General features: G+C 42.7%; 1 protein-coding gene across 1 annotated transcript; it reads left to right on the top strand.

Moving 5' to 3' along the window:
• Nucleotides 1–9,602: 9,602 nt before the first annotated feature.
• On the top strand, nt 9,603–20,696 carry TLNRD1 (talin rod domain containing 1). Its single transcript, XM_050903470.1, has 2 exons — nt 9,603–11,242; nt 20,685–20,696. The coding sequence occupies exon 1, from the start codon at nt 9,927–9,929 to the stop codon at nt 10,992–10,994; it is 1,068 nt and encodes a 355-aa protein (XP_050759427.1). The 5' UTR covers nt 9,603–9,926; the 3' UTR covers nt 10,995–11,242; nt 20,685–20,696.
• Nucleotides 20,697–28,000: the final 7,304 nt, after the last annotated feature.

Below are 28,000 nucleotides of genomic sequence, written 5' to 3'. Positions count from 1 at the left end.
AGGGAGACATGGCACATGAAGCAGCAGCGTGCCAAGTTCACGCATAGCATGAGAAACAGCAGAGGAGGATGTGGGGATCCAAGATGTCAGCACCCTGATAAACAACCAGCCTGGTCTGCAACCTCCATACTGAGGGTTATCGTTTTATAACATTTCAGACATACTGCCAGGGCGCCCGAGAAGCGGGAAGCAGTTAGACCATAGCTATTCATGGAGCTTGTTAAATGTACAGTAACTGAAATGGGGTTTTAGTCAAGTACCTTTCACAAAGCTGTCCAATAAGACACTAATGAGCACATTTGCTCAGTGATTTCTCATTAAATATAATGAACATCAGGTATACTGTATCAGATTGCCCTGATTAATGAGGTTTTACTAAAATATGCTTCTGGTAACTTTTGTTATTACTGGATCATGCGTACATTCACTGGAAAAAATAAAGACTAAAGATTCAATTTTGGAATGCTGGACTTTCAGCATAAAATATTTTCACTGAATTTCTACTGGGAAATATTTTCTTCAATTCTATTTTCTCTTATTAGAACAAACCAAGCCAACTTTGACTTTAATATCTGGTACCACATTCAGATGTGGATCTCAAAAGTAATCCAATTCCCTTTGGTAAGTGAACAAATCGTTCAGTATATCCAGCACTGCACCAAACACACTCTACATTTCCTTGTCATGCATATAAAAGCTTTAATTTGAAAGGGAGATATTTTTCATGCTTGTCTCTGACCTTACAACTATCTCTGTTCAGGCAGAATTCTGTGTCCAGGAAGAACTTGTTCAAAGTATGCTCTTTGTGGAGTCAGCTGCAGGACAAACACCCATTCAGCCTCTGTACTCTGCTGTTCTTTCCCATGCGAGAAACAAAAGCAATGCAGCTAGAAATATGGATCACCGACAGGGGCAAATTAAATTGCATTTTCTTTTTATTGAAGCACACTGTGTTTTGTTCAGAGTATCTATAGAATCATACAAATATGCTTTTTATAGCTTAAGCATTTTTATATTCCGTAACAGTTTTTATAGTCCTAGCAGTTAACACTATTATGATTACAATACAGAACATATCCAATAATAGATGGTTACTTTCTTTGTAGACTGCAAAAGTAAGGTGTTTAAGGCTTTATCTTGTAGCTTCCCATCTAGTCATGCCAGGGAAAGTCTCAAGCTGTGGCTGTCATTTTTACTTCTGCAACACGCAAATTTTATTAGTAGTACTTTCAGTTATAAAGTTACACCTTATCAGAAAGGCAAATCTACCTCCCCCTGTTGATATAAACTGTTTTCATTATTGAGTAGGGTTGGCTCAAGCTGTAATATGAGAGGATTCAGGATGTTCTAAATTTCTGTTAATGAAGTTTGGGATTCTTTCTTTTTTTTTTATTTTAATATAACCTGCATTTTTTGAACTATATTTGTGCAAAATGTATTTCCCATACCACTATTTCTTATGAGATAGGAGAAGAACGTGCCTGTATTTTTAGCTGCCAAAAGCTCTCTCAAGTCTTTGCTGGTGGTGGGTTTTTGTGTGCAGGTTTCTATTTTAAAGTGGATTCTCATTCGTCACATTTTACTTTTCTTTGCAAATACAGTACAGTAGGGTCTTAAAGCTTGTCCCTTGACATTCCTTGGAATGAAACCTTGGAAAGAACAAAGAACTTGACTTCATCAAGGAAAGGACAGCGCCTTCTTGGAAGGATATACAGACAATTAAGAGATTCAACTGACAGGATCAGAAGATCAGCCCTAAGCATGCAGAAAGGAGAATGAACACGCAAGGGCTACCTGCTATCAACACATGCTGTCTCTGGAAGAAGTAATTCATTTTAAGAACTCCAGTAATACAAGAGGATGTTTAATAGTGGCTCAGATGAATGAGGTGTTGCAAAAGGCAGCCTTTTAGTGATTACTTTGAATATCTAAAATGGTTGAGGTCTGGTGTGCAGCTGTGCTCTTTATACAGCCTGACAGGCATTAGAACTGCTTTTGCACCTACCGGCTTAGTAAAGGACCAGGACGATATTGTGGTAAACAATACAGAAGACTTGCTGAGTAACAGATCCCAGAAAACCTGAAGCAAGTTTTGAGATGACCCAGCATTCACAGTATTTGTACCCTGTTTAAAAGCATTGTCATACATTTTACAGAATGTCAGGATATTCTGAGTTACTTTCAGTAAAACATACAAAATTAATGTTTTCATAGGTTAAATTATCCTAAGTACCCTAAATGTTCCCCTGCAGAGACAATCTAATGCATGAGCTCTCATGCAAAGACAGTGCATGTGTTAATTCAGACCTCTGAATGCCATCACAGAGAAAAACTTGAAGAATCAGACCTGAACATGTTATCTTTGAAAACAAGAATATTCCTAAATCTCAAGAAAGAAAAGAAAATATGCTTTTTAATACTGTTACTAGCAGCATAGCAAGCAAAATATGCTGTCATCTAGAGCATGAACATTTGAATGATTCAGAATAATTTCAGTCCTCAAATTAATTTCATGCATAAAACAAGCACGCTCACTTGCCATCTATTAAGGGAATGCAGATTTTTGTTCCAGAGCTAGTCAGACCTTGAATTCCTGGATCCAATTTGAAAAATTAAGTCTTTAATTCAAAATTCTCCCAAATTAGGGGTTAATTATTGTGATTTGGACATTAAATTCTGATTCAGGTACTAACCTTGAAATTCAGATTTTGAATTCAGTTTTGACCACAAAATAAATCTTTACCCTAACTTTATGTTATCCTGTGCATGTCCATTTTATAAATTAAAACTTATTGACTGAATGGAGATGTTTGACAAATGACACGTTAGCTTTGTATCATTACCTATCTCATCAGGTTTGGGGAGGGGGTATGACGCCTGACTGTCTAGTCAGCTGCAATAAAGCTATACACTGTAATCCTCAAATTCAGAAACACCACAGAATGTTCCTGTTAATACTCATCTTTTACTGCAAGATTTGCTACAAATCTGTGCTGGTTAAAACTATGTACTGGTTACACAATTTAAAGTTACCCTATTAAGAAAAGAATTACATTAAATCAACGTCGAAGAAGGTTTACACAGTTCCCACAGGAATTCCATTTATAGTCTAATTTCCACAATCTAAGTGAAATTAATTTTGTAGTCCCAATTTAATTTTAGGTTTACAGGTCAGTTTTGGCACCTACATCTAATGTAAGTACAAACTTCTGATGAATTAAAGGTGCTAGACTTAAACCGGTAATGATCAACAGCTCTCCTCATAGAACACACAGGCACAATGAGAAAAGTGTAGGATCAGAGACTCCTATGAAAATATCTATTAAATTTCTCTTATGATATATATTAAAAAAAGCGGGGGGGGGGGGGGGGGGGGGGGGGGGGGGGGGGGGCGGACACCAAAACCCTTCTGTAGGGTATTACAGCTGCAAGACAGAACATACTACCAAAAGTGCAATTCAGGAAGGGTGGGCCCTTGCACACTTTGTTCAAAATACTGTGTTCTACTTTGATCTCAAAAAAACCCCAGACCCTAAGAGTCTGAAGGGAGGGTCTTGGATTCCTGTTTATGCTGGACCATTCTAATCAATAGCATTTACCACGCTTGCATTAAGTGCTTCTGAGTTTCAAGCCAACTGACCTACAAACCTGGCCCTTCTTGCCTGCTCCAGGGAGGGAGAATGGACACAAGGAGCTATGTTGCACCTAATGCTCTCCTAGGCGCTAGCCTCATAAAACACAAGGTGTAGGATGGATATCCATATGTGTGGATGGTAGATAAGAACATGAAGCAGAAAGCCATTATTGGCTGTATCAACATAAAATATGGCACAGCCTTCCATTCCACGCAAGAGGAGTTTTGTAGCTGCATTTTCCTTTTCATAAAAACGTGTCTCTCTTCCATGTCAGTGTATTAAATATCCACAGTAACAGCAGGGGACAACCAATCGATTATACATGGTAAGTGGTGAAAACAACAGTACAATAAATGGTGAATAAAAGGACAACAAAATAAAAAACACTTTTGCTGTATTATCTTTCAGTTGAGCAGCAGGAGCTGACCAGTATTTTAGACATAACTGAGATATTTACGTTACTGGTATCTATGTAATGAATTTTTTTCTTACCTTTGATACTGTGTTTTTGACTGTGCCATATTAAAAAAAAAAAACAAACACATCGAAACACCAAGGTTAAGCCTGTCCGCGAAAGTCCACCTATTATTCTAAAAGCTACTTATTAATACACAAAATCATTTTCAAAGAAGAAAAAACAAAACTTGTGACTGTGTTTGCATTTTGCTGTCACAAGTGACCAGTTAACTGTTCCTCCACATCTCTAGCTGTCTTTTTTTGCTATACACAGACCAGTTCTCAGGTTGCATCCCTAGTGTATCAACCATGATTGATGCTGCAGACCTGAGACAGACCCAGACCTCGCAGTTTTAGTCTCTCATGAAGTAATGACTGCAAGTACTGACCACAAAACACTTACTTAGCACCAAACCATTTAAGACAAAATAGATCTTAAAAACAATAAACCAGTCAACACACTTGCCTTTCCTTCTGTATGACTTACCATTCCATTGCTGCAGAGAGGAAGGCCCAGCTTCTTCCAGCCTCTTCTGCAAAGTCTGTCTCTGCATTAAATTATTGCTTCCATCAGTCTCTGCCAACTTTATCCTCCTCTGATTTTTAGTTCTCAGCCTGACAAACCAGCTGCATCCCTCGCAATCGGAGCTATCGTTCTTGTAACTACCACCTCATGGGTTTAGTCACATATAGCTGACACAGGGGAACCACTGAATTGCCTTCATCAGCTAGCTCCCTATTACGTTAGACCAATACATCTATACAGGAAAGTAATATAAAGTAGTATAACCCATTGTATAGTAACTTCCTCTCACCAACCTGGCCACACAGTGTTCATAAAATTATTACAACTTGGTATTCTTCAGCTATTACTCAACACTGGCTACACCGGCAAAAATCGATTCCTCCTTCACAAAAAAAAAGATTTTACTAAGCAATAAAAGGGCCAAGTCCTGTCAGATGACTCGGGAAAGAAGACTTCAGCCTCCAGTTTCTGTTGTACTAAGCACAATGCAAAATAAAGATCAACGTGACAAAAGAAGAGCTCATACAAGTAAGCCAATCTTCTGTACACTACTAAGCCACATTAAAAAGCCTTTTAATCCCTTGTATCTGACAATGCCTGCTGTTTTGAACCCTAGTTATTTCACTCAGACTCAGTCAGTGAAATCTTTTTAAAGCCAAGCATGGCTACGTGATTTTCATGTCTTCTAAGTCTTTACACCAATTCAGAGAGCTGCCCAAGTCCTGTGGGTCACTTTTGGACTCAGAAGCCATGAAATAAATGGATATGCACACATTCTCCTTCAAAGAGATGTGCAAAAGACTCATGAAGGAAATAAATACCCACCCCAAACATCGCTGAGTCAAAGTTTCCTCCTAAACCACACAGATACATCTACTGCACCTTTACAGCATGTAACTAGATCCTCAATTCTACACAAATTACAGGAATCAAGAGAATCTGCCTTCAAGGCTGCCTTTTAGAATAAGACTATGTGTTTACGGTCAAATAATAAGCATGGTAAACACAGACTATGAGTGATCTTGAACCCAGGCAGGCCAGCTGTACTTATGAAGCAACAACACAGTCTGTAGGGAGGCTCTTAACAGGCAGCTGCTCCAAGAAATGCCTCTTCCATGGTGAAAACGACCAATTAAGGTGGTATTTTCTACATTATTTTTTCAAACAGTAAATGTCAGGTCACTCTTCATCATACATTTCATATGCAGAAGAGCTGAACACCCAGGGCTACTACTGGAGGAAAATGACATTTGGCAAGACTGCCTTGGAGACTGTCCACAAGCAACACCTACTACATGACAATAATTACCGGGTTTGCCCCTTGCTAATACTGAGGCTGATAAGCACTCGATCAGTCTTGTGGATGGATTAAACGAGCTCAAAGAATATTTGCTTTATATTATAGCAGTTACTAAGAGCTTTGGTGGCCCTGTCAGCTGCTAGGAACTGCCATGGGTTAAGGCCTAGCTGAGTTCCTGGTGTGCGCAGCTGGGAGGAAGGCTGGTGGAGGAGCCACAGCAGGAACTGTCCAAACCAAGGATCTCTCTGCTTTGTCCTTGGGGAATGGCACAAATCATACGGAGCATCATGGCGGGCGGCAGCATCTAAAACCAAAAAAGATTACTAGGTCGTTTAATGCCTCTTCTAGCCAGAGGTGAGACCCATGTTTTCTAAAATGAAATCTTTCAAACCCTAATTAAATGTAGTCAATCCTCATTAAAAATAAACTAGGTTAATATTTATGAGAGGCATTCCACGTGCTACATAATATCTCACTGCCTCATTTAAGGACATATCTGGAAAGATTTTGAAATACAATTCAGCTGGCTTCTTCTGCCCATTCATTTTTAATTTTTCAGAGTATTCTGAAATCATTCCTCTTTATAGTTCTGCAAATTAGTTGCTGGCAGTAAGCCAAAATTGTTTAGGCCCAAATCATGACCTTCCTTTAAACTGCTACAATCTGACTCAAGTAAACAGAATTTCCCTCACACAGTTTCTGTTGAGGAGGGATGGGTGGAGAACTGCCATAGTTTTGACACACCCAAAGACCAGGATCTGCCCCTTTCCTCAAGCCTGGCTCTCTGGTGGCAAGGGCTTCCCCCCACCCCCCAGAAGCCTCCATCCTGTTAACCCTCCACTTTCACATCTGTATTCATCCTGCTCACATCCCGCTCTACAAGTCCGTAAACAAGGCCAAGGGTTCCTCTAGCTAATGGATGAGACTATGTACAAATAAACTTGTCTGAAGCTCTTTAAATGTATGCAATCCATTAGATGGGCTCTGTTTGTGCCAGGACATTGCCGGATCTGGCCTGCAAGTGAGCAGTCTGGTCCAATTTTCATTTATTTCAAGGTCACTTATACCCCTGCAGTAGTATAAATGTAGCAGGATGTTAACGTAACTGTGAATTGGGACAAACGTATTTCTGGATTTCTGTAGACTGCTAAATGCATTGTAAATGCCTAGAATTAAGAGGCTAACTTAAAAAGGAAGGTCTGATTGAAAGGAGCAAAAGAATGTTATTATTTAGCTGCAGCTTAAGCTGCAGCAAAATATGTAACAAATGTAAGATGTGGTTTCAACATGGACTCTGATTATTCAGGATTATGTTGACAGAGGTACTGCATAACAGGAGAGAATCTGATGCATGGGACAAATATTCTCATCACCATCATTTACCAAACTATATATTCCCTTTGGAAGCATCCCAGACAACATTAAACCCATCTTCTTATAACTTGTTCCAGCCCAATTAGTAATTTTATTATTGTTTAATGGCATTTACTTGAATGCCCCAGATTTACTGAGCGTAACATCTTGCTTTTGACAAGAATTGTCTAGTAAAGTTCTTGGTGTGCTGCAGAATGGAAATAGGCCAGAGCAGAAAGTCTTCTTTGCAGAGGCTTTGCGTACACAGCGGGCGTCAGTAGGTTTACATTTTCCCTGGGAAATTCTAACAAATGGTAACCAGTCTTCAAAAACAATGACAGAAACATGAGAGAAGCATACCAAATTCATTTTCATTTGTTTAAAAAATGGGTCAAGACCAGTGCTGAGGGAAAGATTTCTGTGTAAATAAAGATGTAGCAATACCCCATACCCTATTTATAGCACCAACTACGGCTAGCAAGAGGTTGGGCTTTTTAACTACATCAGAGCAAAGCCAGCCTAAGCCCCCCGCCGAAGTAAGGAAGGCCCACTATCTTCAGCGCCGTGAAACTGCCTGTGATCCATCACCGTGCCGGCTGAACCAGGGAACGGATTCTTCCACCTGAAGCGTGACAGTCCGCAAAGGGCGCTCGGTGCCGCGGCCCCGGCGCTGCCAGCCCGCCGCCCTGCCCTTCCCTACGGAACCCCGCCGAGCGGTGACAGGGACGGGAGTTCTGACCGCAACGTCGAACTTACCTGGCGGGCGGCCCGGGGCAGCAGGCCCGGCGGGCGCGCTGCGCCGCGGGAAGCGGCACCCGGGCCGCCCGTGCCCCGGCGGGCTGGGGCGGAGGGCGGCTTCTCCGTTCCCCCGCCTCGGCATCTCCTCCGTCTCCGCTATCCGACCGCACGACGCGCTCCCGCCCAATCGGCGGCCGCACCAGCCCGCCCGGGCTGAGCTCATGCGGCTGCCCCGCTCCGGCTCCCTTTCGCTTTCCTCCCACCGGCCGCTCCCTCCCCGCGCTCGCCCCCACGCCGTCATTTATTTATTCCTTCGGCCCTCTCTCATCCCCCGCCCGCCCGGGACGCGGTTCGCCTCACGCCGGCGGTGCAGCGCGCCCGTCAGGGGGCGCGGCGGCCGTTGGGCCCGCGGCCGCCGGGCGGGCGGTGCCGGCCGCGGCACGGCGCTGCTGCCCCCTCCGCCTGGGAGGAGCGTGAGGCGGCGGGCGTGGAGCGGGGCGGCGGGGGGAGGGCAGGATTTAAACGAAGGGCGGTGACACCGCACAAAAGATTTCGATAGGCTTAAGTGAGGTTACAGCAAAGGCAACGGGGAGGGGGGAGCCTCCCTCAGAGCCATGCAGCGTCTGGCTGGCAGATCCGCCGCAGTCGCCTCTTCCCAATAGTTTGTCTGAAAGCCTGAGAAAGGGAATTTGAAAGAAGATTTCCTTCCCCTCCCCGCTTCTTTTTTTTTTCTTTTTTTTCTTTTTTTTTTTTTTTTTTCCCTGGGAGTTGGCGACTCAGCCAGAAAAGATGGCAGGAGGAGCGCAAGGCCGGGCGGGTCGCAGCATCCGCGGCTGTAGCCCGGAGCCACCACCCTTGTTTGCGGGAAGAGCCTAAGTTGGTGCGGCGGCGGCGGCGGCGGCAGCAGCGGGAGCCGGGCGAGGAGGGGCCGGCGGCGCCGAGTCTGCGGGGCCCTGGGCGAAGGGGCATGGACCGCGGCGGCGGAGAGCGAGCTCGCAGCGGCCGCGTGAATGATCGAGGCAGGAAGGAGTGAGGCAGCGGCAGAAGGAAGGGGAACGGATCCCTCCCGCCCGCCCCCAGCACCCGGATCCGGTGGATTTCCCCCCCCCCTCTTTTTTTTTTTCCCTTCCCCTCCCGCGGTCCCCCGTCCCGTCCTCCCCCCCCCCCCCCTTCCACCCCGTCCCGGTTCCCCGCGGTGCCCCCTCTCCCCTCCCCGGCCCGGCGGCGGCGGGGTGCGCGGCGGGGCTGTGGCGGCGCGGGGCGGCGGGCGGGCCACACCCTCCGCGGCGCTTCCTGCGAGCCGGCGGCGCGGGGCCGCGGCGGGCGCGCCGGGGCGGCACATGGTGCGCAGCCGCCGCCCCTCCGGCCCTTGCGAGCTGCGCCCGGCTGGCGCTCGCCGACCGGAGGAGCCGGGGGCACGGTAGCAACTTGGAGGGCCGCGCCCCTGCCCCAACTCCGTGCGACTGCTGGGCGTCTCTGAGGTATTCCGCCTCGTAAAGGGAACTTCGCGCAGGATCCCGCAGCCGGGAAGCCGGAGGAGGTGGTGGAAGGGAGGGAAGGCAGCGTGCGAAAAGGAAAGAAGAAGAAGAAGAAGAAAAAAAAAAAAAAAAGAAATATTTTTAGCTAAACGATGCCGGAACGGGGCCCGGGGGTTCCCGGCGACCGCCGACGCGCCGCGGGAGCGCCGTAGGAGCGGAGGCTGGCGCCGGAGCGGGGCGGGCGCCCCGGCGGAGCTCGCTCCCCGCAGCAGCGGCAGCCCCGGCGCCCAGAGCCTTTTCTTGCCTCCCGGCGATTAATGGAATGATGTTGCGGAAAAGGCAGAGCGATCCTGCCGGGCTCAGTCGGGACTGCTCGGGCGGCGGTGGCAGAGGCGGTGGCAGTGGGGTAGCGAGCGGCATGCGAGTGCCCCCCCGGCGCTATGGCTAGCGGTGGCTCTGGCAAGTCCAGCAGCGAGGTGTCTGGCGGCGGCATCCCCAGCAGCAGTTGCCTGCAGAGGAAGAAGCTCATCTCTATCTGCGACCACTGCAAGATCAAGATGCAACTGGTGGCTGATCTGCTTCTGCTGTCGAGCGAGACCAGGCCGGTGAACACTGAGAGCCTGTCTGTCTTCGGTGAGTCCTTCGAGAAGTGCAGGGACACGATCATTGCAAGGACCAAAGGACTCTCCATCTTGACCCATGACGTCCAGAGCCAGCTCAATATGGGACGCTTCGGGGAGGTAGGGGAAAGCCTGATGGAGATGGGGGAGCTGGTGGTCTCCCTGACCGAATGCTCTGCCCACGCTGCCTACCTGGCTGCAGTGGAGACTCCGGGGGCCCAGCCTGCTATGCCTGGCTTGGTGGATCGCTACAAGGTGACCCGATGTAGGCATGAGGTGGAGCACGGCTGTGGGGTCTTGAAGACCACCCCTTTGGCAGATATGAGCCCTCAGCTCCTGCTGGAGGTTTCTCAGAACATGTCCAAGAACTTGAAATTCCTGACAGACGCCTGCGTGCTGGCCAGTGAGAAATCCAAGGATAAATTTGCTAAGGAGCAGTTCAAACTCAGTGTCAAATGTATGAGCACCAGCGCCTCTGCCCTCTTGGCGTGTGTCAAGGAGGTCAAGACTTCACCCAGCGAGCTGACCAGGAACCGATGCGTCTTGTTCAGTGGACCTTTGGTGCAGTCTGTCTATGCTCTGGTGGGCTTTGCCACTGAGCCCCAGTTTTTGGGTAAAGCTGCCACCATTAATCCAGAGGGCAAAGCTGTGCAAACTGCCATCCTAGGAGGAGCCATGAGTGTGGTATCTGCTTGTGTGCTCCTGACCCAATGCCTCAGGGATATAGCCCAACACCCCGAAAGTAGCACCAAAATGAGCGATTACAGGGAAAGGTTGAGGAACTCAGCTTGCGCCGTCTCAGATGGTTGCAACCTGTTATCTCAGGCACTAAGAGAAAGATCTTCACCCAGGACTTTACCGCCAGTGAACTCCAATTCTGTGAATTAACCCCCACATCTTCTGTTTAGATCCCAGTCGTTGCTAAAAGAAAATAATATCCCACCTCCTAACCCCTTTTTTGTATACCAAAGAATTTGCTTGGATGAGCCCAATCCTTTGATTGCAGAAGCAGAACATATTCAAACTATACGTACTAATAAAGGTAGCCAGTTTTGGCTTCTTTTTATTTTACTTTAAAGTCAAGCGAGTATCTGCAGATAAATTTTCCTTTATTCAACAAGGTCTTCACACAAATGGTAATAACTGTTTAAAAGTTTTTTATATTTGGGGATGTGGGGGTATCTTAAAAAAGGAGAAAAAAAAAAAAAGCTTTAATCGCGCTGGGTGCGGTTTTTAAAGTTTGTCTTGTCTTGTCTTCCGAAATTTCCCTTCTAAATTTTACTGTTCGGTTGTGCAGGAAAAAGGTTACCTCAGTTCTCACTCATTTAAAAAAAAAAAAAAAAACAAAAAAACCCAACAACACATAGATGATGGATGTAGCTACTATTTTGTTTGGTTTTGTTTTGTATGACTTTTTTTTTTTTTATTTTGCATCAAGTGTTAGGTTAGAAGTGCATTTGGTGTGTAGGAGTGGAAGGACTGGAGGTTGTGATTATGTTTTCCATGTGTTGATTTCCAAACTGGGGGAAAAGCTACTGTGAGTGTTTAAACAAACAAACAAAAAATTACACTATAACAAAAGTGATTTTTAATTTTTTTCCAATGTCAGTTTTTATCTTGCATGTACTGGAGTATTTATTTCATCTATTAAAATGTTATGTTTCTCAGATGTCTTTCTGTGAATCTCTTAATACTTGAATAATTGAACAACTAGGCCTGTTTGCATTGTATGTCATTTCCCCCAGGGAATGGGTGGTACAAATGTAACTGTAGTTCTAGACAGCAGCATACAGGCTTCAATTTAGTTCTTTTATTTTCATAAATACTGTCCCTCCCCCAGTACTACCCCTCCTCCTCAGGACGCCTCTGACAGAGAGACTCTGTAGTTGTGTTTCTGGAAAGCTGGACAGTGCTGCATGCATTGGGATTGCTCTGTCTGCAGAGTGCTGGCAGTTGCTGCAGCAGGGCATAGGCTGGCTTTGTTTGTCTTTATCAGCATTCTGTGTTATCTTTTGAGAAGTTTTTGTATTTTAACTCTTGCAGATGTTGTGGGCCATCTGTGTTAAATTTGTGAGTTTCCATATTAATTTATTTCTTGAAAAAGTTTACCCTGCTGGATAGCCCTGCTTGTTCCGTGTGTCTGCTTAGGATTGTGAAGGTTTGCGGGAGTGGGCCCTCTGATTCCTCAGAGGTTTGTGTTGGAGCTCCTCAGTACAGATTTCTGTCAAAGTAGTTTGAGTTTGATGGTGTAGATAACAGGAAAAGTTAGCTAATTTTGAGGCTCAGTCCACCTCCAGTTGAATTCCTTGGGAATTGTGAGCGGACCTTAGGGTATACTGCAGTAGTTCCCATAATTGCAATGATGATTTTTTTCAGCCTGGTCTTTGTGGACCTGTGGGATCTGTTGCCCTGTATATGTTCCATGAAAGGTAAATAGAAGAGCAAGTCTTCTGGCAAGGAGGCTTTGTTTGTCTGCCCAGCTCCATTGCATAATTGGATTTTTTTTTAATAGGTCTGCAAATTGAACAATGGTGAAAGCTATTGGAGAATGTACCTTAAAATGTTGTTACCGTGGTTTAAACCTTTACTGTACAAGTACTGTCCTATTTCTTCCTTTGAATAAGTAGACCTTTTGGTTTTGAATATGGAACAGTCCTGGAGTAGTGAAAAGTCTTCCTTTTATAGTAGTATTGTTTCTCTTGCATGTGATGCTTTTACTTTATTTCAAAGGGGAGTGAAACATCACTGGGTAGTGGACAAATACATCCTGTTGCAGGAGATACAAGCTAAGCTTATGTGTTCATATCTTCAAGGTTAGAAAAAAATAATTCCTTGACTTAAGTACAGTGGACCCCATATTAGGTTTTGGTTTTTTTTAAACGAAACTTTTCTGACTTCAGTGAATTGTATGATTAGGACTTCTCTTTGTGAAAAATCAGTCCAAGCTACGTTCCTCTGGGGTATGATTTTCTCACTACGTTATCTCTGATGCAATATACGCCTAGCAGTATACGCTGCAGAGGCATGGATGTCTGCATCTATGTGGTATAGTATAAAAGTTCTCTCACTATTTTTTCATAAATAAATAAATATATACATATGCTGTTCTAACTTTGACTTAGATACCTCCACAGGTATTTCCTCAGAGGCTCTCTCACATGTGCATGCACACACGTTTTTGCATCTGGATGGCAGGAACAGCTGTAGGACTCCGGAGGGATTCGTAGGAGGCCAAGGCCGTCTGCAGGGAGGTCCTGTGCCTCTGTAGTGTTTGCAGTTGTCTGCTCAACAATCCTTTGTATCTCCCTCCCTTGTAGCGTGTCTCCGTGGAAGCCGACATACCGTCCCAATCTACCCTTCCTTCTTTTCCGCAGTTGCATTGAGGGGAAGAAGGAAAAAGGGATTGTAGCAAACGTAATGCTTTCAGGATGTACTATCTTGTGTGGCTGCAGACAGGAGGTGAGGAACTGGCTCCACCCTTCCTTTGCATAGATCCTAGACGGTGCAGAACTTCGTGTGGGACGTGCGGAGATGGTGCTGAGGAGGCTGCAGGGCAGTGCTGCTCGGGCAGGGTACAGATACTAGGGCGGCATCCTTTAGCTCCAGTTCTTTTAAGTTACTGTGACCTACATTTGTGAGGCCTGCTTCCAGATATAAACCAGAGGATTCTGAAGGGCAGCTCTGCAGCATGTCTGACAAAAAAAAGTAACATCCCACTGGCTCTTTTGATGTTTCTACTTAATAATTTTTGGTGCTGCTGAACTAATTAGCTTCTTTTTGATTCATTTATACGTTATTGAGGTTATATGAATCACAGTGCACCCTCCTTATTACCTCTGCATATGAAAGGCAATATATTGTTAATGATGATAGTGCTGATTTTTGTTGTGGTAAGATTTTAAGTGGTTTAGTGCAATTTTTGTTTTAACAAGGATACTGCAGATTCTTTCCCCCTTTCTGATTATATTTTGAAGTGAAGTACATGCATACGTATATAAATAAGTATGTATCTTCTTTTTCCTTTTTTAACACTGAAGGAAAACAAACTGCTCTAGATCTCGCTTTGCTTTTGAGGCGTGTGGGTTTTTGGGGGATTCAGTTTTATAAAATAAAACGTGAAATGTAGCCAGGCCATGATTCTAATTAACAGGCTGATTTAAAAAATGTATTGTACACACGAATAGTAAATTCACCAAAGTAACTTACTGTAACATTTTAAAATAACAGTAATTTTAACACTTCAAAATGTTCAATCATTTCTTTCCAGAGTAGAACTCGTACAAAGGGAGCCATGCGCTCCCTGGCCTCAGCTCAAGAGAGTATTTGTCAAAAGCTGTGCTATTCATATAATTAGAACAGCAAAGTTCAAAAAAAAAGGCTTTTGATGCAAACAAGTACAACTGTTCTTATGCACGCTCAGTAAATGATTAACAGGAAGAAGTCTATATATACATATGCACATTGTAACATTTTCTGAGCTGAAAGAGTGTGGCTCCACTACTAAGCGTGAGCATACATGTATTTTAAATGCTCTAGTGCCACATTTATAAAGACTTAATGTATATTGTGATAATTTATTTAGAATGTATTCCTATAGCATATTAATTCTGATATAAGGTACTTCAGTAGGTATATTCATGTTGTTCGTTTACTTTGTACTCTCTGGGACAGAAAAATACGTAATGGACTAGTTTTCAGGGTGCAATCGCAGGCCACATCGAGGTCACTGATTATCACTTGGCATCATACTTTAGGCCTTTGTTGCCCAAATGCTTAGACCATTTAGGTCAACAGGTAGTGTCACTGTTTCAGCATAGGCTTAGACAAGCATGAGGCGTGTTTTCTGATCTGGAACCTTGGTGATTTTGACAAAAGAAAACAATACTTCAGGGTGCTTATATCACATACGACATAGATCTACTCTAATAGTCCATTTAATAAAAGGGTTAACTTATTTCTAAATACATTATGCAATGCACATTCGTAGCCAAAAATAACATTATCCCCACCAGAAGAGAATTAAGCTTATTTTTTAAATGTAAGAATTTTTTAACAGGGAAGAAGTTGTCACTTTTGTATTGTCTGTGAATTTGATACTACCTTTTGGTTGCTGCTTCATCATAGTGAAGTTCATTATTGATTTAATGCAGCAGCTGAATCTCTGAGTTTGAGATCAGAGCAATGTGTTTTCTGAGTCTAAAAAAAATAAGTTCTGTAAGACAACCAGTAAACTAGCAGCAAAATGGTATTGAAAAGCAAGTACGCTATTTAAGGGAACTTGCAAATGTAAATGCATGTTATTTTTCAAAACTAAGAAAAAAAAGACCATGGGTCAGATAATTCCCTTCACTTTTTACCACAGGAAATGATCAAAGTAGCAGAAAATCTGCTCTTTTTGGCCAAACTTCTGTCAGAGACAGAAGGGGTCGAGCCAACACATGGTGTATGCAGCCTTGCAGCAAGAGGGGATGTGGCTGATGGGAAAAGAGGTGGAACCAGAGAAAATCTGTAGGGTAATACCTCCTATTAAACCCACAGGAATTTTCCTATTCTAGATAAAACAGAGGCTGATCCAATAAAGCAAATCTCAAACAACACAACCTTTCTTTCCGGGCTGTTAGATGCTTGTGAATGAAGATGCGGGGCAAGGAGCGTTTGGGATGCTCTGCATCGAGCAGCTGTATTGCTGTAGGGAACCAAGGGCCTCTAGGGTTGCCCTAAGGTATGTAAGAAGTACAGGCAAAAATGTATACCTGCCAGAACAGTTCGGTGGGAAATGAAGGGGTTAGGTTTTTTAGTGGTTTTTTTTTTTTCTTTCTTCCCTATCAGGCTCTTTCTAGACTTTACAAGCAGAAGCAGATGGTAGGGACCAGTGTGTTTTACTTCTTTGTTCTTACTGCCTGTGAAAGGTGCCAGATGGGCAATGATAAAGATAGAAATTCTCTTCCTGTAGCCCAGGGATAGGGAGAATGCAGAGCTTCAAGGCTGCCCTATCCTCACAGGATCACCATAACATGGTTTTTTTTGGGCCCACTGGTTTCGCTCTTTGACTTTTTGCCAAGAAACTGACAGAAAATCCTAGTGGCAACTTGTCAGGGGCATCAAGACCATTAAAATATTTCACATAGGACACCAAACCACCACCAGGTTTGGATCCTTCACAAATGGGCCAAAAAATATACAGACTAGGTATGAAGTGCAAGGCCAAATCCTTCATATGAATAACTTGGAAAACTAAATACTGTGTACTGAGAGGTGTTTATTTACTTGGGAATTATGAATTATCAAAATTTTTACAAGATTAGTTCAAAGGTATATTTAATTAACATAATTAGCAGCAGTATTCTGAACCATTTTCTTAATGAAGACAGACATCTATGGACATGAAGGGCCTCATCCATGACTCAATGAAGTCTGTGTAATTAATATTTTTCACAAACTATGTTAAAATGTTGGGGGTCTTTTGTGTTGCAAAGCAAGGAATTATATATTGATTTGCATTAATCTGAATCTTTTCCTAGAACTGGTTTTATTGTACTAGAGTCCTTTGAACTGAGGGGGTTTTTTTGTTTTGTTTTTTTAAAACCACACAGTGTATGATGCTATATTCCGACAAAGTCAAAAGCAGCATTTCAAGATTAATGCAGAGATTCCTGGGGTCTTTTGTCAGCTTGCCAGACTCTTGTTCCTGTTCTAACTTAATTTTTTATAATTTCCTTTTATGTTAATAAAGGCTTCTTGTGGCTGTAAAAGTTGAAGTTGTCTTACTCCATAGACAGCCTGGTTCTTATGTAGATACTATTTAGATTATTTAGAAATCCTGCTGGTTGCCAGATGGAGCTCTTTTGGGTTTTATGTTAAATACTTGGAAAGCTAAATAGCTTGATTTTTCTCTCCTCCCTCCCTTCCTCTCCCAACAAAATAAATAAATACTTGAAAAGTGATTACTAACAAGTTGCTTAACTCCAGTTTTAAAATCAAATTAGTTTGAGGTGAAGTGACTGCAAGTATGAGATACCTCAGAGTAGCTGGGTTTTGGTGGGGTTTGACTTACCTACCCAGATTTTAAACCAACAGTTTTTCTCCAGGTTCGTTTGGGCAGCAGGAACCTGAACTTTAGTCTAAGGACAGAGAATCCTGAAAAGCGTAGAACACAGCCCTGAATCCTGCAGTAGTGTTTCTTACAGGATCTGGACATCAGATGGAAACCCCAAGACGGTCTCAGACTGCAGTGGCTGTTAGGATTGCTGGAAATAACTTGAAGGGTGTGGTTCGGTGGTATGCTAGGCTGCTGCGAGCTGCTTGTATCCCTGAATTAGTTTAACCATCCTTCGGATGACCTAGAGTCTCAGCGGTAGCTCCTGTGTCTCTTGCCTCCCTGCTCTGAACATTTAGGTGAGCCAGTGAGGAGGAGAGATTTGACATCAGGTTCTCCATCGCCAGCATGGAGCCTTGAGGTTGTTTACAAATCATACCATTGGCACCGGGAGCCCCTACAGATGCCAGGGTGGACTCACAATGGGGTGGTTTGAAACTGCTTTTATTCCCCTGACCTTTGGGGTGCTTTGCTCTTCAGCCCATTCAGTCAGTTGAGTTCACAGGGCCTGCATTAGTGCACAGAGCATCAGCAGCAGGGCCAGGCCAGGTCTGGTTGGCCTTTGTCTGGATTTTAGCAATTGTGAGGCTTCATTTGGTTGAAATTCAGACAAACTGCTGAGCCTAGAATGTTTCTCAAAAGAGCAGTGCCTGTTGGGCACTGTGGCGTTGATGAACTGAGGGACCTTCTGTTTCATACTCAATGTATACGAAGTGTTCCTCCAGTTCATGGAGAAGGTGCTTGGGAAACACTGGGAGTCAATGTCCCACTAGTCATAATTCCGTTGTCATCAATTGCCAAATGGTCAAGACAGTCATTTTGACCTCCAGGGTTATGTTTTTAAAGTACAGAGTAAAAAAATGCCATTTCCTAGTCAATTTTTTCAGTATGTATTGATTCTGTCTGGTTCACATTAAATATAGGAAGTCTCTTGAATTGGTAGGCATGCTGTTCGTACTTTGGCCCCTGTTTGCATTCTGCACATGCACACTATAGAAAAAAGTGAGAAAAGTCAGGTAGATCTATATGTACAGTGTGACAAATTAGAGGCCCTGTAGCACTTCTGAATTGGCATGCAGTTAATGCTCTGGTCTTATTTAAATGCTTCAAATTTAGTCAATGTTTAGAAATGTACTTTCTGTTTAAAAATTTACTATGGAATAAATCTGTTCTGGCAATGTTAGATTCATAGTTCAAAAACTTTATCCCCTTTTAGCATCTTAGAGTAGCCATTAGTCTGAAACTTTTCAATCTCTGGATCTGGCTTAAAAAACAAAAAGGAAATTGAGCCCTGTATTTCAGTTTTATTATTTTTGAAAGCTTTAAAGCTAATGGGTCGACCTATTTTTACATTACAGAGCATGGAAAAATAGTAGGTGTATTCTTTTTCATGTTGAAGTGAGCTATTGTTTCTCTGCTTATAACTAAAAACTCGCTTTTTAGAAACGCAGATTGGTCCTAGGCATTGTGAGAAAACCTGTGAGCAAAACTATCTGCATGAAATTTCCTTAATACTGACTTTAGGCATGAACTCATTCAGAATCTGTAATCCTGTCATCTCTTGTGACTGTCACATTAGAGGAGTTTGTCCCAACAGCCTGTGAATGAGCTGGTAGCATCTGAACAGGCTGAAGAGCAGTTGTTGAAGTGAGTGGTACAAGCTCCAGAGACACAGGAGTACAATCTTTGAAACTTCAGAGATATGCGCTGCTGTCCGGGGCACTGCAGGTTGTAATACTCATGAAGAGCTACAGTGAAATATAGGACTAAAAAAAGGTACGAGCAAGAGAGGTTTGTCTCAAAGTGAGGGTGCAATTTATAGTTTTTAAGGAAAAAATTAAAATATTTGGTCAGAACTGTAAGAGTATTTAGGGGCTTAATTCCCATTGATTTTCAGTGGGAGCTATATGTCTAGATGGTTTGTGGACCTGGTCATTTGTGATGAACTTTGAATGCCTGTGGTTTTAAAATTAATTATAGGATGTTGTGCTAGAGTTTTACTGAAACTCTATAAAGCTAGGAAATTTGCAGTTGAAGTATGAACATGGGCCATACTTCTGTTCTTACCATCCTGACCTTTCCATATGGGTTAAAAGCTCTTGTTATCCTTGCATACGCCCTGGCTGGCAAGCAGCCAGAGGCCCAACTCTACCTCATTTGTCTCTTATGGTTGCCAGATGCCAGCATCATGCATCTTACCTTCACATCAGAATCACAGATTTCACCTCCCTCCCTCCACCCTCCGCTCCTGGTGCAACACCTAGATGTGGAACAGAGATCCCTTTGTACTCTGTGCTTGTTATCCTCATACAGGCCATATACCTAAAGATAGTTCATGCTAATTGAGGTCCAGATCGTATTAGAAACATACCTGTTCCCTCTGTATGCAAATTCCAACTACCTCAATACCACATACCTCCTTTCAAAATAGGTCTTGAAGAGTTGCCTATAATCCATCTTCCCTGGAACTGTGTTTCACACACAGTTTGTCAAAGAGCTCTAATGCTATTCAGAAGAAAGGGTAATCTGACTTTAGGTATTTATGAGGTGTTTTTTAGTTGGGGGGGTGGCGGGTGAGCTGGATACCATGAGATGTAGGTTAGTGGCTAGCTTAACGTTGTAGCAGCTGTAGGTGCCAGTTTCCCAACAGAGTAGGATTTGGGCTTTGTGTGGTGTTTCTGTCTCTCTCTTAATTAACTATACTGTTCTGCTAACATGGTGTATTTAGGTAATCTGCAACTTTGGGTTCAATAACAGCGAGGTGGCATCTGGATTTACACCGCGCTCTAAAATCTATTTATTGATGAATCTCCTATAACTTTTCTATACTCGGCCCTGAGGCTTCTTTTAAAATTTCTTGTCTCGCCACGGGGTTGTTTTTTTATCAAAATTACCTTAATTTTCTCTCTAGCTGGGAAAAAAAAAAAACCCCAAACAAAACCCTACTGGGTGTATTTATCCAATTCCCTGCCTATCTGCCTTTTATGGACAGTTTCAAGATAATTAGATGAAAATCACTTTCTTTGAAAAATAATTTTACTCCTAAATTTCGAAGTCATAGTCTGAAACTTGTGAGCATTTTGTTTTGTATGTGATTAAAACCACATCTGTTCATTGGGGTAGAACAGAGGAAAAGGCATGCTTTTCTGTCTTGGTACATAAGATCACAAAAGGCCAAATGTTCTTTGGTTCACTGACATGATTGTACCGTGGTACACAAAAATGCCTGGCTGCATCAATATTGCTGTTTTGGACACTGAGTCTCCTTTGATTACAGGCCCAGCACTTTGCAGTCACTTGGGGGGGGGGGAAATCTGTTGAAGGACCCTGTTAGTACATTATAATGTTCTGTATTACGTTTGGTTTTGTTTAAGACAAGAAAGCTCAAATCAGAATTATGTGCCAATTCTTTATAAGATCCCACTCATTTGGCAAAGGAATTGTATTAATTACATCTTGTTTTCTGTACTGTGTCGTTACAGAAGAGAGAGCACATGCTGCACTTGTAAGGGGATGAAATAATTCACTCACATCTTTGAAGCCTTTGCTGTATTCTTCCCTTTTCCTTTGAAAATAACAGTGGGCTGTAGAAGACTTTCCCTGGATGATAAATATGCTTTGCAAATGCACAACGGTGCTCAGAAGCTTGAGTAAAACAGACTTTTGAAAACTAGTAAATCTATCTGATAGAAACATGATAAAAAAAAGTCAAAGTACTTTTTCAAAGCTTTTCCCCAAAGTATTGTTTTAGCCGTAGTTTTACTTTGTTTTGTTGTTATATTCATTTACTATTACTGTTGGACATTTCCTCCCCTATGAGATGATTTTATAAGATGGACTGATTTCACTTACAGAAGATGCAGTTGCTGACTGGTTATGGATCCTTTTTAAGGCTGTGATCTGTGAGATGTTGCATGTCCTTCCTTGTAAGTCTGCGTTTTACTGAAGTGATCTGGAGTTCACATGAATCACTAATGTTCAGGGAAAATCACTCCTGTCAAGAGAATAAAGCATAAAGAATGTTCAGAGCACGTCTATAGGAAAATACTGTAAGATGGACAACTCTCTTTCAATAACTCTGTGTCTGAACTAGCCCTCCTTCCTCAAGAATAGTAATTCAAAATTAATGAGAGTATTTAAAGAATTTCATCTGCCAAAAAAATTTATAACCTACATGATGCGTGAAAGCCTTCCTTCATGTTTTGCCTCTGTTCGTAGTCTATCTATCTAAAAATAACAGTTTAAATGTATTTTTATGCTAAAAAAATAGCATTTTTTTTTGATCAGTGGGGAGAAAACAAAGTGAAAGCCTCTGTTTTGGTTTTCAAAGTGGACTGCAAAACAATCAATATCCCTTTTGCTCATTAGATGCTGTGTAAGTAAGTTATTCCACTGCTTATTGCACTCTAAAATACCTTTTTACTGTTGATTTGCATTGACATCCTACAGTGTTATTTTAGAAAAGCAGTCAGCTTGTGCTTCAGTCATATCGACTGTATATAAATTCTTCCTCGGAACTAAATAATCCTGGTTAATGATAGAATGAAAAGATATTACATTTATTTCTAAGGGGAGAAGCTAGTGCTTTGCATAAGTCAGATTGATGATAAGTTCAACCTGGTAATTTTAAAGGCTGTTGCATTTGTAGTGTGTGTGAGGACTCTTGCAAGCCTGAAGCATATTATTTTTGGACTGTTTAATTTTATCACCATTCCAGACAGTACAGAATTATCTCTCCCAGACCAGGTTATTTGGGAATTAAAACCTTTTAGAATATGCTTAGCCAAAATGATCCTAGTTAGATCTAGTTTGCAGGGTGAGTCCTACCTGCAGATAGGAAACCGGGATGTACAGGTTTAGGATGTTGTGAGGGAGGTTGTTGTAATGCTAGTTAAGAACTGCATTACCTGAGATTGGGGTACCTGGGATTTTTCAAAGAAACACAGATTTTTACTTTTTTACAAGCAGCCTTTTAAATTTGTTTTTGTGGGTGAAAGCCCCAGAAGCTTTTTATGGTGGTCTCAACTCTCTTTAGTTCTTCTTAAATACTTCCATTGCTGCTTTTTTTTAGTTTTCTAAATACACAGCAAGTACCCTGTGCAAATACGACCCATTGATGTTGGTAGCAAATCAGCTCCTGTTTTCAGCGGCGATAGAGTTTATAGCGTGATTCTCTTCACTGGATAAATCCTTTGTCTCTAGCATCCTACCTGTACTGTTAGTCTTGATGGACGAACTCTGAAAACAATGAACTTCGCCTTGATCTCAATAAATGGTGTAGCCATAGGGATTCTTTCAGACAGATAAGGATCAGATGTGGTAGATGCAGGTATGAGGTATGCAGGTATAAACACACACACACACACAAAGGGGACTCCTTCCTAAGACTTAACCTTTCTTCCCCACACTCTTCTCTACAAGGTAGTATGTTTCTTGCCTTCAAAGAATAATAAGTACTGTTGGGAAGACAGTCTCTTCTGGCAAGGCAGTTAACCATTAAACAGGGGCCCTGGATAGACAGCAGATCTACCAAATTACTACTAAATACTTATTAAATACTAAGTACTTACTAAATTGCTAAAAATATGCATCAGAATTAGCAGCTAGCTGAGACCTTCTGCTTATAAGCAAGGACCTACATGGAAATCTATTCAGTAATAAAGTAAATGCTTGTCGTCGTCATGCCTTGCCAGTGATTTTGGGTCCCTGCACGTTGGGACTAGGGAAGAAGGTGGAAACTTGTTTGGTCAAAAAGTATAGATCAGTTCTCAGGAAGGAAAAAGGCCCTTCGAGAGTTAGCTTGGATTAAGCTGATACATTGGGAGATGCAGCTCTCTGATAATTAAGGGATTTGTAGAGCACTGGGAGTCGCAGTACCTGTTAAGGGCACTTGGGCCAAGTCTGCTTACAGTGAACCTTTCTTCTTCATCAGAATGAAAGCTTTATTGTCTGCCCCTAGGCTGTCATATATCTTCGCCTTGCCATACGTAAAGGGCTGTGCCTTTTCTAAAAACAGAGATAAAAAATAATGCACCTCTTTCCCATGAAGTATGTCCCACCAGTCATCACTTTCTTGCTGCTGTCTTGGTCCTGAGCATGGCGCTACGTAATACTCTCTAGTGATGCTTTACTTTTGTCTTGCTTTTTGCATTGTCACTCACATATTCCTTAGTGTACATCATCAGACTAGGAGCCATTCCTCACCTCTGTTTCTGTTTCTCCTCTAATGCTTCCAAAAATCTCTTGTACTGACTTACAAAAACAGCTGGAACTGCAACATCACTCCATTTTAAGCTCTGAATTGTGTTAGCCATTACATTGGTTCCACATGCTGCTTGGGTGGAGACGTCAGTTAAAATTCCCAACACAGCCAGTCAGGCCAGGAATTGCAGCTCTGTGTAAGTGGTGGTGACTTTCTAATTCTTGATTACATTATGCTAGAAAAGAGGATTGTTCCCAGAGCAATTTACCAAGAGGGGAAAAATGGAAATACTGTTCAAGGATGACCTTCCACCCCAGTGATCTATTTGGCTGGCGTCTGTTATTGCTCAGCTTCTCCGTCATGGGTTTTGCAGTAGTCTAGTGCTTTGTCATCGCTACTAAGTGGAAAACTCCTGAGCTCACTAAACAGTTTGCGAGGGGCTTGGGTAATGGCAGATGGATTTATGAATGCAGCTGCAGAACAAAGTATTCATCAAGGTTACCTGAAATAAACAAGGGTCCTATTTGAGCAGACTTTAAACGCATTGATTCTAAAAGTTTCTTCAATCTAAAGTGCTATTCCTGAGCCCAAGATCCTGAGACAGAGAGAAGGAGAGAGGAAAAAGAAGGGAATTACTTTGCACCACTCCAGCATGGGAGCAGGAAAAGTGTTGTTGCAATTGTCTCCAGGAGAGAGGCAGTGCTGTAATCCTGTTTCATTTTCGTACGCAGAACTTGAAAAGATTTTTCCTAGAAATGTGTAATGGGACTGTCAGAAAACAGACCACTCCCCTTCCCAGTAGTTTCCTGCTGAAGTCATTTAAGGCCTTTCACAGCTTTCATCTGTGTAGGCACTGAGAACTCATGGGCCAAGATTTTTCTTTTTTTTTTAAATGGAATACAAGCAAAAATGAAGCGCTTTAAAAAAAGTCATTAGGAAAGAAAGTTGGAAGTTTCTCTGCATGTGAAGCTGGCTCACCATTTCCGTTCTGTTTCCGTCAATCCCAGTGAAGTGGATCTAGGTGTTTTTCTGGTTTTAGGTATTGCTAAAAGCATGTATGTGAGCTGCCCGAAGGGGCGGAGAGAGAAGTTGTTCCTTACTTCACTTCTGGGACTGTCTGTTCAGGGCTTTACACAGGAGGTGACTTGGAAAGGCTTGTGAATTCCATTTACTGTGCACTCAGACCTGAGGATCGCAGTAGGCTGAACATACAAAACCTGCTCTGCAGGCAACAGCCCTAGCGCAGTAGCTATTTAAAAAAAAATTCCCTTCGTGGAGCTGGCAGATAGCCTGCACTTACAAAGATGGGAATTTTTGTTGGTATATATGCCATGTTTAACACAAATGATCAAGGCAACGTGCTTTTAAAAGAAGCCATTACTACCCTGAATAAATGGATGCTACTCAGCATGCATTTTCTGGTTGGACTGAATTCAAGCCTCCCATTCTGGAATGGATAGCTTTTTTGGATTGCATTCACTTGTCTCTCAGACAGATCTGTAGTGTGGATTTGTTCCTTAGATGAGTGATACACATTTCATGCGGTTTCTTTCAAGTTGAGCTCTGCGTGGCACAGGAATGATAAATGTTTTTTTTTCTTTCTCCTTCTGTCTAGAAGACCATGTTGTACTGTGAAAGATGAACTTCATTCCCAAGACAGATGAACTACATTCAGAGGTGGATTTACTGATACATGTTTGTAATGCTACAGCAGTGCCGTAGGCACCTCATCAGACAGACATATATTGTGGTAGTATTGAGCCTTAGTCACATTCCATGTATCAGCCCTTTTGTAAAGCTTTAATTGGAAGTTATATGTCTTTAAAGCCTAGAGGAGTCTTCTCTATAGGGAGTGACTTTTCCTATTTTCTTTTACTATTAGTCTTTGGGGGTAGTGATGTATATACAAGTATTTCAGCCTTGGAGCATGAAGAACTTCATGAAGTTAGCTGGCCATTATAAATTACATATGCATTTAAGAAAAGAAAACGCTAGTATTTAAGTAGGCCGCCAGCATGCTATGAATGCAATCCACTGTATTGATATGACATTTAAAGCGTGTATTTGCATTTGCTATGAAATTGTGCATACCTGATGTGTAAATTTTTGGAGTGTCCTTGATCCAGTGGATAGGGAAGCTCAGTGAGATGAGTCCAGCCTAAAGAACAACTTCGTGACTCCTTTGAATTAAACTCCGGATCAGGTCCCAGGATCAAATTTGGGACTGATGAGCCAACTGGCATACTCGGAGAAAACTCGAGTTTGCTCCAAGCACCTGACCCTTATCCTGCAGTGCTAGCAGGCTCTGAGCATTACCTGTCCCTGTCACCTCCCGACGTCCCATCTGCCCTCGTGATGAGACCATATGTTTGAGGCTAGACAGACAAGACGTCCTGTGGCCTTCTGATAAGGGCTGACATGGCATGATGTGAGGACACATGGCACTTTTAGACAGTCTGGATTCAGGTTGTCTGCAAGGGCCACCTGGAAAGGAGAAGTTGGGTTGTGTCTCAAAACCTGTTTCTAGGAGTGGCCATCTCAGGTACAATCTAAGCAGCCCTCCAGGGCTATAGCTGGGGTCCTGTTTGTACTGAAAGCTTACCCAGCCTTTCCTAAGGCTTTACATCCTTACCTACTTGCTAAGGTATTTTTGTTTGTCTGTCTTGTTACTGGCATTCTTCTTGTTGCTTAACTACAGTGTCGACAAAAGTTCTTGTCACACTGAAAACAAGATTTGAACTGAATCCAAAGACTGTGGAGTCGGTGCAGCTGTGTGATGGGGAGAAGCTGGTACATGCTTTCAAAGATTTGAAACTATTAAGCATATATTCAAGAAAATGGCATCTGAAATGCTTTTATTTCTGGTGGTAACTGATGATTTTCACCAAGTACAGCTTTGATTCTTATTATAACTTCTTGTATCAAGAGTCTAAGACTAGCTGACTCTACTTTTGTGAGTTAGCAATGGTAATTAGAGATGCCTGGTCTATTTTATTGTGATACATACGTACACTAGTATACATTGATAATAGGAAGCATGTAATTCAGAAGCCATTCTGCCAAAATCTGTCTGCTGTTTGGCCCCTTGTGTAACGGATGACACCAGTCACCTCAAGTCACCACCTAGTCTTAGTGCAGCAGCATTTTTATACAGAATCCCTTTCTGTGTGTGAGAGCCCCTCTGAGAATCAGCAGCACACAGCTGGCTGAGTATCTGAGGCATGCAATGTACAGAGGTGGGAAAAACCTATACAAGTAGTATAAGTCTTACTTCCTAACAATAAAACAGTTAGAGTTGCTGGCATAAAGTGATAAGAGTGTCAGTGGCTGTTTAGATTAGGGAAGGATCGGGTGTGTTCAGTGAGGGGGATAGTGTTTGTTTAGGTTTTCCCTCCTGGGACTAGTTTAGTATTTCAGGCACGTTTGGGAACTTTTTTTTTTCCCCAGTCGGCTAAGATGTGAGCTGGACAGTGTGTATGGATCTGAGAGAATAAGACTTAACAAAGCAATTGCGTTTCCTATAATGCTAGCTTTGTTTCTGGGTGCCTGTATAGACTCTCTCGGTATTTGTTTGCCGACTTTTCTTTCAGCTTAAAATACACAAGAAGATGCCTGTTTCAGCCTGTTGGGGCTGACAAAATACTAAGGATAGACAAAACTATAGAGCAAAGTGCAGCTGAAACCAGTCCTGTATGGGGAGTCCCTGTGTGCGCTATATCAGAGGGAACAGCTGGGATCTGCTACTGACAACACTACTAAACCCACAGTTTTTTCCGACTGTATGCTTAGTGTGCATGCCCTGTCCAGCAAAATGGAGAGCTGATACTTGTCTCCTTTTTATTCACTGTCTGTGGGAAGGTTATTCAGAGCAGTGTTGTCTGAGTCACTTTGTCACAAGCTAGTTCAAAAGGCATATGCCGTATGTAAAACTGCTCCAAGAAGATGAGGAGCAGCCACAAAGGGACATACTCCTACAAATCACTATTCAGAGATCTTGAAACATAAAAACACATAGCTCTGAAAGAAAAGGCCAGGACCCTGAAAATAATTGGCTAGGGTAATGGAAATTGTTAAAAGAATGAATGGGAGCAGCCACAACCATTGCCAAAATCATTACAGTCATCAAGCTGAAAAATGAGCCTGGCGGCAGCAGTACATCCAGATGGCCAAACAACAAGACTTATTGGTAATCCATCCATTTGCCTGATTGGAATCTCGTCCACCCACCAGCTCAGGGAAAGAGTAGTCCCGAAGGGGCTCCCAAAGTCACAGGCACTGAGCTCCCCTCAGTCTCCCAGAAGGACTCAGCCTCCTCAGCAGTTAGACAACCACGGATGAAGCCACAGGTTCGGTGGAGCCCTATGTGCAGACATCGCAATATGATGTTAACACAGGTTATTTTTGAACACTGCAGATCCTGTATTTCATGTGGCTGGGCTTAAATACTGTGTATGCTGCCAGTGTGGCTAAATGCGTGTCAGCAATTAAGGACCCCAGGAGGTCTCTCTGAAAACTGATGTACAGACTTGTGTAGCTCGCCTTGCAACGTAACTTTTCCCGGCAGAATATGGTTGCTGTAATGTGGAAGGGAGCTTT

Source organism: Gymnogyps californianus, chromosome 11 (genome assembly GCF_018139145.2).
Source record: "Gymnogyps californianus isolate 813 chromosome 11, ASM1813914v2, whole genome shotgun sequence".
In the NCBI taxonomy this organism is placed as follows: Eukaryota; Metazoa; Chordata; class Aves; order Accipitriformes; family Cathartidae; genus Gymnogyps; species Gymnogyps californianus.
Note: the sequence above shows the minus strand (reverse complement) of the source record. Positions and strands in the feature narration are given on the sequence as shown.